The following is a 14,626-nucleotide window of genomic DNA, read 5'->3' as shown; positions in this document are numbered from 1 at the left end:
CTGAGTCTGTACCATAATAGGAGTAAGTGTGATTGAAACTTTAAAGTCATCGTCTTCTCGAATAAGCCCAATCAACCCCTCAGGGTCCCATTCTTCATTTGTCTCTATCACATGTACACCATCATCTCTATGATCAGGGAGAGGATTGTTGCGGACATTAGGTGCGGCTTCCTTCGATTGTATGACCTTGTTATCAATTAGTGTCTGGATCTTATCCTTCAATGTTCGGCACTCAGCAATGGTGTGCCCTTTCATGCCGGAATGGTACGCATAAGTTTTTTCAGATTGACCCACATGGATGGATTTTCTAATGCCACGGCGGGAACAAGAGTGATGTAACCCGCGGCTTTCAATCTTTCATACAATTGGTCGATGGGCTCAGCAATGGCGGTGTATTGTCTGGGTGGCTTGTGATCGAAGCTGGGTCTTGGTCTTGGAAAGTTTTGGCGAGTTGGAGGTGATTGGAAATGGGATGGTTGGGAGTTATAGGTGTGATGGACAGTGGCTGGTTGGGAATATCTGGGAGATGAAGGTTGATATGTAGGCGGTGATGCTTGGTATGTGGGTGGAGGTGTTTGATATGTGGGCGGAGGTGTTTGATATGTAGGTGGAGGAGTTTGATATGTGGGGGGAGGGGTTTGATAGACAAGTAAAGATTTTGGACCCTGGGCCACCATGACTGCCCTAATATCTCTCTTCTTCGATATGCCACTTGATTGTAGTGCCTTATTTGTGGCTTGCAGTGCCTCAAAGTTCGTTACCATCCCGCTCTTGATTCCTTCTTCGATTCTTTCTCCAAGTTTGATGATGTCACAGAATTTGTGATTTTCGATAACCATCAACCTCTCATAATATTGCGGATCATGTGCTCTGACGAAGAATTTATTCATCTGTTCTTCATCCAAAGAGGGCCTGACCTTGGTCGCTTCCATAGCATATTCACAGAAAGTCTCAGTAGGTTTCTTCTTAAGATTCTAAATGTAGAAAACATCTGCTACATTCTCTGTGTTGAACTTGAACCGGTTCATGAAATCTGACGCCATACTTACCCAATTCATCCGAATATTTTCATCTTTCCCGACCCCGACAAGCTTGTCACAATAGGTCCTTAGATGAGCCCTGGGATCACTTGTGCCATCGAACATCTCGAACTTGGGAGGTTTGTACCCCTCAGGCAGTTCCACATCTGGTTGTATGCACAAGTCTTCATAGTTTAGACCTTTTATTCCTCTGTCGCCTTCAACACCTTAAACCTGGCTTGTTAACTTTTTGAGTTATTCAGCCATGTTTTTAATGAGCAGGTCCTTCTTGGAGGATTTCGGTGTATAGGAGACTGGTTGGGCAGAGTGAGGTACAGTTTCTACGTATATAGGATTGCTTTGATGGGTGCCAGGGACTTGGGTGTAATGATGGTCATTGGTGGAGTTTTGGGGATTGGGAATGGGTTGTGGTGTGTTTTGGGGAGTGTGGTAAGTGGTGGTTGGTGGGTACTGAATTGGTTGATGGTGATGTTGTGGTGGAGTTGGTATTGGCAGTGGATTGATATTTTGGGGTGGAGTTGTGTATTGATTTGGTGCGGGAGGATTTTGGTTTTGTGTGTTCTGAGGAGGTGCTGGGTTCTTTGTGTTTTGTTGGTGGATGTCGAGGACATTGAGGGTGAGTTACAGGTTTTCCAAGTTGCGAACCTACTCAAGTTCTCCTTGCAATTCCAGTATCTTTTGTTCCAGTCTCAAGACTAGATCATTTGGGGCCGGAGTACTACAACCATCTGAGGTTTCTGCGTTCTCAACATTATCCTTTCGGATTCCACTTAAGTCATCCATTTTTGCTTTTCCTTTACCATGTGTTGCTTGGAGAAAGAGGAGGTGGAGGGCCTCTAGATCTGGTGTGGTATGCTGATGAGGCCAGTATGAGTGAATCAACCTAAGGGGATGGGAATAATAAAAATAAGAAAAAAAACAAAAAAGGTAACAAGTCAGTGAGGATCCTAAAATGTTTGCAGTATTTAAACATATATTGTGGAAATGTAAATTCATGTCCTATTTTGGGAACCTCGTTGTGCCCGAGGTAGGCCTAGCGACAAATAAATTTGGAGAACTTTAAATGCCAATAAATGCTTCATTTCATAATATAAAAATAGGCGAATCCCAAACGACAATGAGACAAGAAAATAAGTCATTACTGGCACTTGGCCTTATTACATTTGGCAAGCAAATAAATCTAGCCTATTTGGTCCCAGAAGGACCTTCCCCAGATTCGAACTTCCGGACTCCATCATATAGATCCCCCAGCTCGCGCAGCCCCAGCAGCAAGTAGGTTCTGGCCAAATGTCCTCCTTCAGCTCCTTCAGCGTTCTAGCAATTTTCAATACTCTTTATGACTTTACCTTCTAGCTCCATGATTTCTCGCTCTAGATATTCATGTTTCCTATTGGAAGTCACTGCCATTTCTTTCCATTCCTCGATCAACCTTGCATTCCTCTCATGTTTTTCCCGGTGTTCATTTTCGGAGTCATGGACCCTCTTGCGCAGCCTATTGTATTTGACTTGAGCTTCAACTTCTTCATCTATGATTCTATTCCCTCGACCGGCCCCTGGTGTCACCATTCCTTTCAAATTGTCCTCTAACCATGCCAGGTAGAGAGGCTCGCACCCTGCATGATACCTATCTAGCTCAATAGTGTTCTTCTCCACAATGATTTTGCAGTGCCACATATGCTGAGCTTGGCACTTGTAAGGGACGTCGTCGTCTTGAAAGTCTGCCCTGAAATGACTCATCTTGACAACCCTTGGTACAACCTGTTTTCTGCTTGCCTCATGACTCGGATAGGGACATATGGATATATCCCTCTCAACCCGATCAACACTAAGTGCGGAGCATACCTAGATCTGATAATGAATTCGTCTATTGGGAACCATTCAAACATCCATTGCACCTGTTCCTCGGTCAGATTGTCGAAGAACTCTACCTATCCTTTGGCACTTTCTTGCTGAGCAAATCTGTCTGGAATGTAAGTTATCCGCTTGGGGTGATGGAAGGCAATATGGTCGTTCCAATCCCTTAGTGGAAATTCTTGGCGATAGTGACCCTTTTGGAAATGCTCCAACAACCATAACTGCAGCAACAAATTACAACCCTCGAAATGCTTGACCCCTCTTTGACAGCGCTCCAGAGCCCTGTAGATGTCGGCTATGATCATGGGGACTATGGTATATGTTTGTCCATTAATCCCTTCCATCAAAGTTTTGGCGACCATGGCCAACCTAGTGTGGATTCTTCCCTTCTTCATTGGGAACACTATCAGGCCTAAGAAGTATACAATCAATAAGAACACTATGTGGTGGATGTGACCCAGAGAAGTGAGAGAAATCTCATCATGGTAGGTACGGAAAGACTTGTTATCGCCATACCTCTCATATAGGTATTCGAAAGGTATGTAAGATTCCTTCAAGCATACTAGGTCAACATTCTTCTTCAGCCCTATCATCTTTAAAAATCCCCTACCAATACGGTTTTCTGGTACCAATAACCCGGGACTATCCCAAGTCAATCCCGCAAGCCCTCCAATTTCTTCTAAAAGTGGTGTCATTTCTATGTCACCGAAACGAAACACAACCCTTTCACTATCCCAGAATAAAGTTGCAGCCTCGATCAACTTGTTGTTTGGATGAATATCTAGCAAGGAAGGTAGGTTACCCAGGTACTTTCTCACATGTTTCTTGTCACTTGAGGAAAGGTCCTCCCACCAATCTAGCAGCAATGGTGGGATGTTGCTAACCGTACCGAATCTGGGGACCTCATGCCTCATTTTCTGTAAAACAAAAGGGTTAGGCCTTACCCCCACCGGACTCGACTATTTATGCATTTATGATCAGCATATCTGCATTTAGTTCTCCAAATTAATGCACAAAACGTGGTTGTGTTCGTTGGGATTATGGAAAACCCGATGGACTTTGGATAAGGCTTATCTTAAAGGATCATTATGTGGACAGCATATTGATCCGGCTAGGTTTGACCATGATTCATGCACCATTTCAATCAGAGTAAGGTTATTATGGTGTCTTAGACTAATACCCTCAAGCAGACAACTCGAGGGGGATGGCACGGAACCGTCGACTCCACCGCTGATCGACTGATTTTACCACAAATACGCCTTTCCGAATTTAAGGGTAATAAGTAGGAAGAGTGCAACCACTCATTTAAACATAGCTATAGGATTTGATACGCACGAGTGGAATATGATGTGGAGCATGATTTATGCAGCAATTAATAACATATAGTCAAGTATTTGCACGTAGGAAAAAAAATACAGTATTTGAATAATTGAAGACAGTTACAGGAAAAAGAAAACAAAGAGATAAGTCAGTTTCAGGGATAAAGAGTCATAAATGCTTAAAAGAAAATAGACAGTTAAATGAAAGCAAGGGGAAAGGGTACGGGATAAAGCATATTTGGACTAATTCATAAAAATAAGTTTGTTGTAGTAAAAGCCTAAAAGTATCTCCAGCAAAGTCATCATGTTGTTGCGCCCCCTTTTCTCCCTCTGCGGAGAGAGGTCTGGGTTTCGATATTACATGAGGGGTAATAACTCATTTTCTTTTGGGAATTGGGTATTTTGAAGAGTCGCCACCTAACGGATTATGGTACATTAGGGCACCCGGAGCGATTAACTCTTGGATTGGTTTGCATTACCAGAGATTTAGGGTAAGGGCTCGAAATAACCTTGAGGGAAAGGTATTTGGCACCCCTCTAGGTCCACAATGGTGGGTCCTGGACGAACTTATGTTTGTGAGCTAGTCCATTAACAAATAAATAGTTTTTAAACACATAATCGCAAATAAGAGTAGGTTGGACATTATATGAAAATATTTGAACAGGTTGTGTACATATAAAATAAAGTTTTAAACAAAAAGGAATTTGGGGAAAAGAGGGGTCCTAGGTTGGTTAGCCTACAGGATCACCCCACGCAATATCCGGTAAATGTTCCTCAATGAGGGGATACACGTGACATTAGCGCGTAGTTATCAGGTCCCGTATCTACCCTTCCACCCCTTAGAGGTTATTAAAGCGAGTGTTGGTTAGCGATCTCTATTGCGTGATGTTACCCGTCCCTTCTTAATGGTCCTAGAGGAATTTAGGACATCTACCTATAGGCAGTTCAAGATAGACCCCTAAGATTTAAAGGAGAAAATACTAAAGCGACAAGCAAGAACATATAGGACTTCAACAGGTAAAAGCATGAAATAGCAGATAAGAGGCTCAAGTTCACCGCCACAGATAATGCATGTAAACAGCACGACTCAAACACAAATAAGGGCAATATTGTTAAACAGTATCCTAAGACATGTTGTCTAGGCAAACATCAGAATACAAAAGGCATGCAAATTTATTTTCTAACTCGGAAGTAGGGGCTCTAATCATATTGCCTACTGATTTTAAGCCTGTCAATTATTAAGCAGCAAACACAGAGAAGCAGTTTCCAGTTTTTATATAAGAGTTGATTACCTAAGGGTTGCCTAGGCATGGAGCAATGCACAATCGTTACCAGAACAATTAGAAGTTCAGAAGTCATTTTTGCCTAAGAGCATGTTGTTCTAAGTCTTACAAAGATGCAGGGTTATTACTAATTTGTTTTAAAACAGGGTGTGATTGTTTATATCCCTTTTCATGCATCAGTAGTTTAACTAGGTGTAGTATGAGCGAGTATGAATGAGAACCTAAACATGGTATTTAATATGCACACATAAGGTTCATAATAGTTTAGATGCAGAATTCCTAAAGCAGGATTTCTAAATGCACAACAGGTTAGAGCATGATTTCAAAATGCATAGGTGACAGTTTATCTTTAATGTCGTTTATCCTAGAAACAGGATTTCTAAGTAATAATAGAGATGTCAAAATGAGATGCTGAAAGCAGTACACATGAAACTTAGGAGTATGGTATCTAATGCATGATAATGCTTTGCATAAATTGGTCCTAACCATGAATTCCAATGCACATACAGAAAATATAAACCTAAAGCATGTTTTCTACCCATTGATGTTGATAACATATATGACTACCCTCCCCTTTTTACTAGCCAACCCCCAATATTCGTTAACAATAAATCATTACAGGCCAATATCGAATGAATTACATAAGTAGATAAGAAAAATAAGAAGTTACACTATAGGGAGCCTAAAGCAGGCCCAAATGATTTTTTAAAGCCTCCAATAGCCTCAAATGCCAAATTTCATAGACAATCATTGTCTAGGTGCGTCAGAATTCCTAAGGATCTCAAGGATCCCCGACAGTGCTCACACCTAGACTTTATAACCAGAACTGAGTAAGTGCAGTGTGGAAGAGCCAGCTCTAATGTATCAGAGTTCAGAGGGATCTCATAGGGATCCCTAAGCAGTCACACATTAGAGGGGCATAGATTAAAACCTAAGAGTAGATGTGAAAGTGCTTGAAAATATTTGAGCAGGGAAACAGTTTGAAAAGGGACTTGTGTGAAATAGTTTTTGTAAAAGACAACAAAGACCGTTTTGAAAAGAGAGTCGGGTAATAAGCAACAGTCCAAACATGGCATCCAAAGCAGGTTCATACACAGCCAGAGAACATAGAACCAAGGCTGGTTCAGCAATCACAAATAGGGGGTAAAGGGATTTGGGGACACATGGGTCACATAGTTACAGGAGCGTAGCAGTTCTTGTGGGGGTTTAAGGGATTAGGGAATAGCTAGTGATACCAACACAACATGGATTTCAGAAACAATCATAGAATCAAACATTTGAAGTGACAAGTCAATTTGCAAGGTAAATGCATACCTAGGCTGGATAACAAGTATATAAGCATTCAAACAGGGCAGGGTCACACTGACGCAGAATATCAGGGGAGTAGAACTTATTCTGAAATACCCTAAGAGGGTTAGACTAGCATGCTAGATAAATAGTAAGGTAAGCATGTCAGTTAAGATAGAAACAAATTGGAAACATGATGAACTGAAGTAGAAACATATTGGTTGGGACATGAATTGAAATCAGAACATACCAGTAGAGAGATAGAAAACATAAAGTGAGAATAAGAGAGCACAATAATTAGTCTTGGCTTAAAGCCGGCTAACTTAGAACAATAGCAAGTAACACAGAAAAAGAGCAGAAGGTTTTGAGTATGTGAGAGAGAGTTTTGAACCAATGTGTTCATGTGTTTGTGTTAATGAGAGAGTATGTATATATAGTAGTTCAAAACTAGGTAAAATAAGGCAAGAATCACAATTGTATAGTGATAATGGAACTGAGAACCAATTAGAGCAAAATCAGTACAAGTATTCCCTTAATTTAAGGGGAATTAGTTCAAACAGTAAGAACAAGTAACAAAAAAGGAAAGAAATCAATGTGTAGACAAGGAAATAATTTGAACATAGTAGGCATAGAGTAAACCATTAGGGCTAGGTTCAGAAAAACTCTAATTAAAGAGATAGTCAGTAAGAATCAAGTAACAACGCAGACAAGGTAAGGGAAAGTTAATTTAGGCAAACAAATCAATCATATTGTGTAGGAAGGTAAGAATCGAAGGTTTAAAGGGAAGTTTTCAAATTAAATCAAGAAATAGGGAATTCAAAATCAATCAAAAAGAAAGTCATGAGTTAGTGTTCAGCATATAAATAAAGTAAGACATGGATAGTCAAGAGTTGACATATAACTCTAGCAAACATGAGAGTCAAACAATACTGATTCAAGGAGAAAGAGGCAAGTTTTGAACAGTCAAGATGAACACAAGCACATAGAATCAGTGTAAGTTTAGGCTAAGAGACTCAGTAGAAACATATCAAGGAAAAATAGTCACAAGAGATCACAGAAACATAAAAAAACGAGGACCGATCAGTCATGCTAATACACAGAACAAAATAAAAGAACCCTGAAAATTAGGGCTTTCAACATAGACCAGTTAAAGATATAATAAAATCATAGAATCAATCAAGATATAAAAGAAATAGAAGTTTAAACACAAAGAATCAGTTAAACAAAGTTTTAAAAGAAGTTCTGAAAACCCTAGTTTTAGACGAAGATGAAAAACACTTAAAACCACATTATTCTTGTGAAAAACTTCAAGGGCGGTCTGTCTAGAAACTAGGATTTTGGAAGAACCCATATAGAGACGAAGAAACATGTCTAGAAACTCAAAGATCGTGGCCAATATAGAATGATTCTGCTTGGAATCACACCGGAATAGCTAGGAACAGGCAGGAGATGAACCCTAGATGCAAGTCGACATGGCCCTGGGCCCTTGAGGACCTTAGAGAAGGCAAGCATGGCATGTGAGAAGCCCTTGGAGGCTTAAGAGACGATGAGAGGTCACCGGAGATGGGAGGTTAGCGATTGAGGATTAGGGTTAGGTTGAGAGTATTTTGAGAGAGGAGAGGATCTTAGGGCAGCAGATATGGAAAAGTGATTAGGGTTAGGGGGTCGTTTGGAATTAAAAAGGAAAGAACAAATACGGGATGCTGATCTTTCAGATCAACGGCCATGATCTGATGGGTTTTGGGTCGGGTAGGTGTATTTAGGGTCTGGGTCGAGTGGTTTAAATTGAAATTGGGCTGGGGCATTGAATTAAATTGAGGCTAAAATTGAAAAACAATTTGGTTAAGTTTTAAATAGTCAATTTAAGCCTATATAATTTATAATAATAATAATAATAAATGATTTCTAAAAAATAATTTTGTGTACTAAAATAATTTAAAATAGCTATTCAACATTTTAAAAATATAGAGAATCATTTTCTGCATTAATAACGTAATTGTGCCTTAATAGGGCTAGTATTGTAATTATATGCAAATTAGCTTAAAAATACAAATGCAATTATACAAAATGCACAAAAATTATTTAAGCACTATTTTGGCATAAATATAGGATTTAGATAGCTAAATCACCACAAAAATAATTTGAAGGATAATTATTGGAGATTTTATGAGTAAAAATGGAGGAAATAAATTAATTTAAACCCTTAAAATTATAAAAATACTTATGCATGCTTATATATGCATATATGATATTTTGAAAGCATATTTATGTATTAAAATATATAGGAAAAAATTGGGTATCAACACCTCTGTCTTTAGGCGGGTCTCGGGTGCCTCCACATCGACATTGTATTGGGCAACCATTTCTTCAACATTAGCAGAGGTTGTGTCCAATTTGGACTTCAGTGCCTTAAATTCTCTTTCGAGGGCATCCCGTTTCGCGACGGCCAAACTCAATTGTGCCTGAAGGTCATCACTCAGACTAGACCACTTGTCGGCTTTGTCCTTAGCCACCCGAAGTTGGTTCTCGACCGATGCCAACTCCACCTTCGCAGCTTCCTTCTCCTAGGCCAGTCGATCCATCCTTCCCTTCCACACTTTGGTCTGGGCCTTTACCTCATCCATCTCAGCCCGCAACTGGTTGATCAGATCTAATTTCTGTTGGACATGCGAAGTTGTATTGTTAGTCACCGCGATTAGATGCTCATTCTAATCTTCAAAAACCTTTACCTTTTCCACCAAGTCGGCGTATTCTCATTTTAGGGTCGAGGATTCCTTCTGAGTTTTTTCCAGCTCGACCTGAAGAATCGAGAAGTCCTTGAGGGCCTCGTCATGTTGCTCACCTAGAAGTATGTACATGTCCGTCTTCTAGACCTGCTCATTGAGCTCGAAATCGAGCTAGATAGTTTCCAAGAAGTACTGGAGGAAGCTCTTGTGGTGAAGTACTAAAGCCTATAAAACAATGGAATTAAGTAAGATACATCAAAGCAAAACTTAAATGATTCGTAAGGGGGGTCCGAAGATGTTAGAATTTTACTCGGTTCAACGCCTGCTGGGACTCGTTGAAGAGACTCAACATGCCTACCTCATTCATCTTCATCTGGTCCTTCTCGGTCACTAGGCATCGAAGGTTTCTGGCTATGCCTACCGGAGCGGATAGGACCCAGGTATCCTCCGGGATTGTGAAAACAACCTTCCTTTTGCACTCGGGGTCCTCACTCGACGCAAGGAATTTCTTCACCAATCTTGGTCTCATACTCCGTCCGTCAGCTCCTAAAGGTACGTCCTTATTCAGTATCTCCTGGTGACCCAGCCTGGAGAAATTTTCCAATGTGGACATGTCCATGCCATCGAAGAAGTAGTGGATAGCATCCTTTGAACCCTGAGCTCCTTCATTCAACTTTTCCTTACCCTCTTGGGCCTCTTCGAGCATAGACTCGGTATAGGAGGGCATCTCGGTAATGTCTATCACACTAGTCGCCTCTTTCGGAACAGGAATGGCTTCTCAAGAGGTCACAACCCCCGTCTCCACTTTGGTCTCATGTCGGAAGGGGATCGACCTTGTGTCTCCTTTTCTCGGCCACCACCTGCTCCCTAGTGGGGGTCGATCTATGAGCGAGAAAATGTCGTCTTCTTTAGGCTCATACCTGAGTGGGTAAAGCAAATCAGAGTCTAGTACCCGGGACTTAGTATTCTTCTTGGGCTTGAGAGCCCAGGTGGTTGCCCCTTTTTTATCTTCACCTCGAGATACGGGGAACCTAAGGATTTTCTTTTCCTCCTATTCTCCTGCGTGGCAGCCCGGGACTGTCCCGAAACGAAGGGTTCGATGGGTAAGGACGTATCCTCGTCACCATCCAGCTGCCTAAGTTCGGTGGTCTTAGGCAAACCTACGAGGGAAAAGAAAAGGTAAACATCATGTAAGCTTGGAGCATAGTAATAACTCTTCAGGGGAGAGCCTTGCCATGAAAACGGGCCTCCCATTTGCCCTTTGAAAGTTTGCACCACATGTGCTCGTAGTATAATATCTGTTGGTAGATCCCTTCGATCCACTCCTTGGGAAATTGTTGTATCGAAGCCCGAACGGAATGCTCACCATCGAACTTGATAAGACAACACTCCCCGGACCCAGAACTAGCTCCAAGGCCTCGGAAAAATATGGCAAACGGTTGCACACGACTAATAAAGGGTCGTGATATCCACACCCAACCGGTTGTCATAGCGCAGATCTCGTCCGATGTCGGTAGCAAATCAGTAATTAACGAGAAAGGAGGATTTTTACCTTTTTTAGAAATGTACTAAAGAAGAAACTCTTCTACTATATAAAGGGGAGGCTTTTATTTAGTAGGACACATTGTACCACGCACTAAGGCAATTCAAACTTATTTCTCTGCTTTCTAATTGTTACAAAGCCTTTACTTTATTTTGTTCTTGACTGGCTTCGAATCAAGGACCCAATCGAGGGCAGAAACTATTGCCCAATCCAAGTTTAAGCTAGGCCATAACGTTATGACTGGTTTGATTACTCATTGTGTCTTTAACTCATTTATCTAATTTTCTTGATTATTTGTGTTGAATCAGTCTATATATCCTTAAAACTGCGTATAAATTCAGTTGTTATCCGTTTTAAGAGTAAACACCTTTAACTCTATATACTCCCTCTCCTCACTTTTACTTGTCCACTATATTAAATAAAAAGAAAAGACAATTTTTTTTCTTGTTTTACCCTTATCATTAACTATTCATTCCCCAAATCATTTTTCAAGACTTTTGGAAATGCTATTATTATTACGAGTAAAACTATAAAATATATAATTTATTTATTTTTTCTTAAAAGGAGTGAAAAGTTAAAACTGGACAATTAAAGCGAACAAAGGGAATATATATAGCGATTATTTATATTAACGGATCGCAACTTGTTCGATATTAAGGTACGATGGTGGTTTTCTTTTTCTCTCCACCAATTGTTGTTGTTTGGGGTGTTCATAGTTCGGTTTGGGTCGGGTTTTCCCTAAAAAGAAACCAAACCAAGTAAGTCGATTTTTTAAATATTTGAACCAAACCAAACCAATTAAGTCGGTTTTTATCGATTTGGTTTTTGTCGATTTTTCGGGTTTTCCGATTATTTATCGGTTTTTTTCTTAAATATGAGACATACACTATCAACCGCACATTCTGACGACTACATTTTCAATATAACACTATCAAATCAACTGCTCTTTGAGAAATCTATCATTTACCAAGATATATTGATGATAATTGAATCAAATAGTGATGAATAATTTAAGTACTCAATTAAAAATCGATTATTTTTAACATAAAATAAATTTTTGTACTTAGCAAAAGAAAACTACTAATCAAACTAGAATGTAAAGACAAAGAATTAATTTATTGTGATAGTAAAGAACTAGACTAAAAATACAAATGACTAATATGTACCATAAATTTTAAAATTTATATATATATATATATATATATAGGTGAATAATAAATTTAAATAGCTATTTTTATAGATGGGTTGATTTGGTTTTTTCAGTTATTTTTCGATTAAAACCAAAATTAAACCAAATTTGATCGATTTTTAAAATTCAAAATCAAAACCAAACCTAAAAACGAAGGTGGATTTTGTTTGATTTTCGGTTTTTTATGAACCCTTAGTTGTTGTTAATTGTGTGGAAAGAAGAAATTACATAGGTTCACACATGAAATTTATTCATTGGGCACAAGTGCATGGATGTAGGGAAGTCATAGGTAGATCGAGAAGTAGAGAACGCAGAATGCGCTCGATGCACAAAAGTGGATCTATTCAATTACCACTACATCTGGAATGATTCGTTTAATTCTACTTTTTCCCATAATCTGATTGAAATAATAAAAAAACTCAATGTCATTAATTAATTTATTAAAAAGTTGAGTGATCTATTGAATAGTTGTTGCAAATGCAGGCAATCCCTTTAGTTTTACTGATTTCAAAGCATTTCGTATCGGTATTCTCGCTACCTCTATGACTTTTCTCTCTCTCTAGGTTTCTTTGACTTTATCCTCTCTCTATCCAAAAACCAAACGCTTTAAATAAAGGCAAAAGCCAATTCTTGCTTCTCTAGTCGCTAACTCCATTTGCATGCTCTCTCTTCCTTTCTCTCCACATTCTCCCCATACCTCTTCTCTAACAATTAAAAACCAAACTCAAGGTAAAGAATCAGATATCAAAGAGCTTTTTCATGGCTGTTGAAGCACGACATCTCAATCTTTTTCCTCTTCAACAACAGCAAATCATTTCAAATAGGTATAATACCCAGATGGGTATTTCAGAGAAAATTGCGGAGAATTTGGTAAATTCTAATCTGGGGAATGGATTTACATATAATACCCAGATGGGTACCGGGTTGCCTTTAGCGATGCCAATGTCAGAAAACTTGTTGCCCATTCATCAAACATTCATTTGTGATTCTGTTCAGCCGAAGACATCGATGAACACTGACAGTGGCCTTACCTTTAATCTGCCGACAACAACTGAAGTCGCTCCGAGGAAACGTTCAAGAGATGCACTCAATCATCAGTTTACTACATGTAATAGTACTGCTTTTGCTACTGGCCCTCAAAAACCATCATTTGTCGGTGATGACGTTTTGCCGCTCGTTCAACAGTATCAGTTGGATATCAACTCCATTATTTCTCATCATGTAAGTTTCTATTTTCCAAATGTAATGCCTTTTCTGAAAATATCACAATTTGAAAGAAGGGTTTTTTTTTGTTGAATTTCTTATGTGCTGATGTGGTTTATTTATTTATTTACAGACCAAAAAGATAAGATTGGAACTAGAAGGGCAACAGAAACAGCAAGCGAGAATGCTGGTGTCAGCGATTGGTGAAAGGGTGATGAAAAAAATGAATGAAAAAGATGAACAAATACAGAGAATGGGGAAGATGAATTTGGTTTTACAAGAAAGAGTGAAGAGTCTTTACGTTGAAAATCAACTGTGGAGGGACTTAGCACAAACGAACGAAGCCACAGCCAATTCATTACGTAACAACTTGGAACAAGTCCTGGCGCACGTTACCGACGAGCGCCTGTCCGACGGAACAGGGTTCGCCGCCGCCGCAGGGGCGGTGGAGGAAGACGTCGAGTCGTGCTGCGATAGCAGCGACCACGGGGAGGAAAAAGAGGAGGAGAAGGAAGTGCGCACGTTAGCGGAAGTGGCGCGGGATAAGGTGGAAGGTAAAAGTAAAAGTAACAGAATGTGCAGGAGGTGTGGAGAGAGGGAATCCTGTGTGTTGCTGTTACCGTGCAGGCATCTGTGCCTCTGCACAGTTTGTGGATCCAGTTTACAGCAAACTTGCCCTGTGTGTAATTCTAATATGAATGCCACCGTGCATGTTAACATGTCGTTTTGATCAATGGACACAAGAAAATTTTCAGCAATGAAGAAAAAAAGATAGAAAAAAAAATAGAGTTGCTTGCAGATTTTTGTTGATCTTAGAAGTGTCAGACTACTGTAAATTCCCTTTGGGTACTAGGTAAACGAATTGTTCATTCTTTGATCTCCGCATACCTTTTTTATTTAATCGCTTTAATTATTTGGTGTTCAAAATTTAAAAGCCTACTGATTTGGAAATACCGAATTTACTAATATGTTGGAAGTTTTACTGATCTAAATTGCGTCGAATAAGCTCATTGTAAATTGATCTAAGAGTCGCCGAATAGATTCACAAAAATAAAAAATTATCAAATTGAGTTGCCTATATAAATCCTTAATCAAGTTGAGTTGTCTAAAATATCTATTGAAAAAGCTATCTACTAAAGGGTTCTTATTCTTTCTTATTACAAATTTAATTTGAAAATTCAT

General features: G+C 39.5%; 1 protein-coding gene across 1 annotated transcript; it reads left to right on the top strand.

Annotated features, from left to right (window-relative positions):
• The first annotated feature begins 12,711 nt into the window (after nt 1–12,711).
• On the top strand, nt 12,712–14,321 carry LOC104245585 (BOI-related E3 ubiquitin-protein ligase 1-like). The gene is made up of 2 exons (XM_009801206.2): nt 12,712–13,462; nt 13,578–14,321. The coding sequence occupies exons 1-2, from the start codon at nt 13,001–13,003 to the stop codon at nt 14,172–14,174; spliced, it is 1,059 nt and encodes a 352-aa protein (XP_009799508.1). The 5' UTR covers nt 12,712–13,000; the 3' UTR covers nt 14,175–14,321.
• The last annotated feature ends 305 nt before the right edge of the window (nt 14,322–14,626 follow it).

Source organism: Nicotiana sylvestris, chromosome 2 (assembly GCF_000393655.2).
Source record: "Nicotiana sylvestris chromosome 2, ASM39365v2, whole genome shotgun sequence".
Taxonomy (NCBI): domain Eukaryota; kingdom Viridiplantae; phylum Streptophyta; class Magnoliopsida; order Solanales; family Solanaceae; genus Nicotiana; species Nicotiana sylvestris.
Note: the sequence above shows the minus strand (reverse complement) of the source record. Positions and strands in the feature narration are given on the sequence as shown.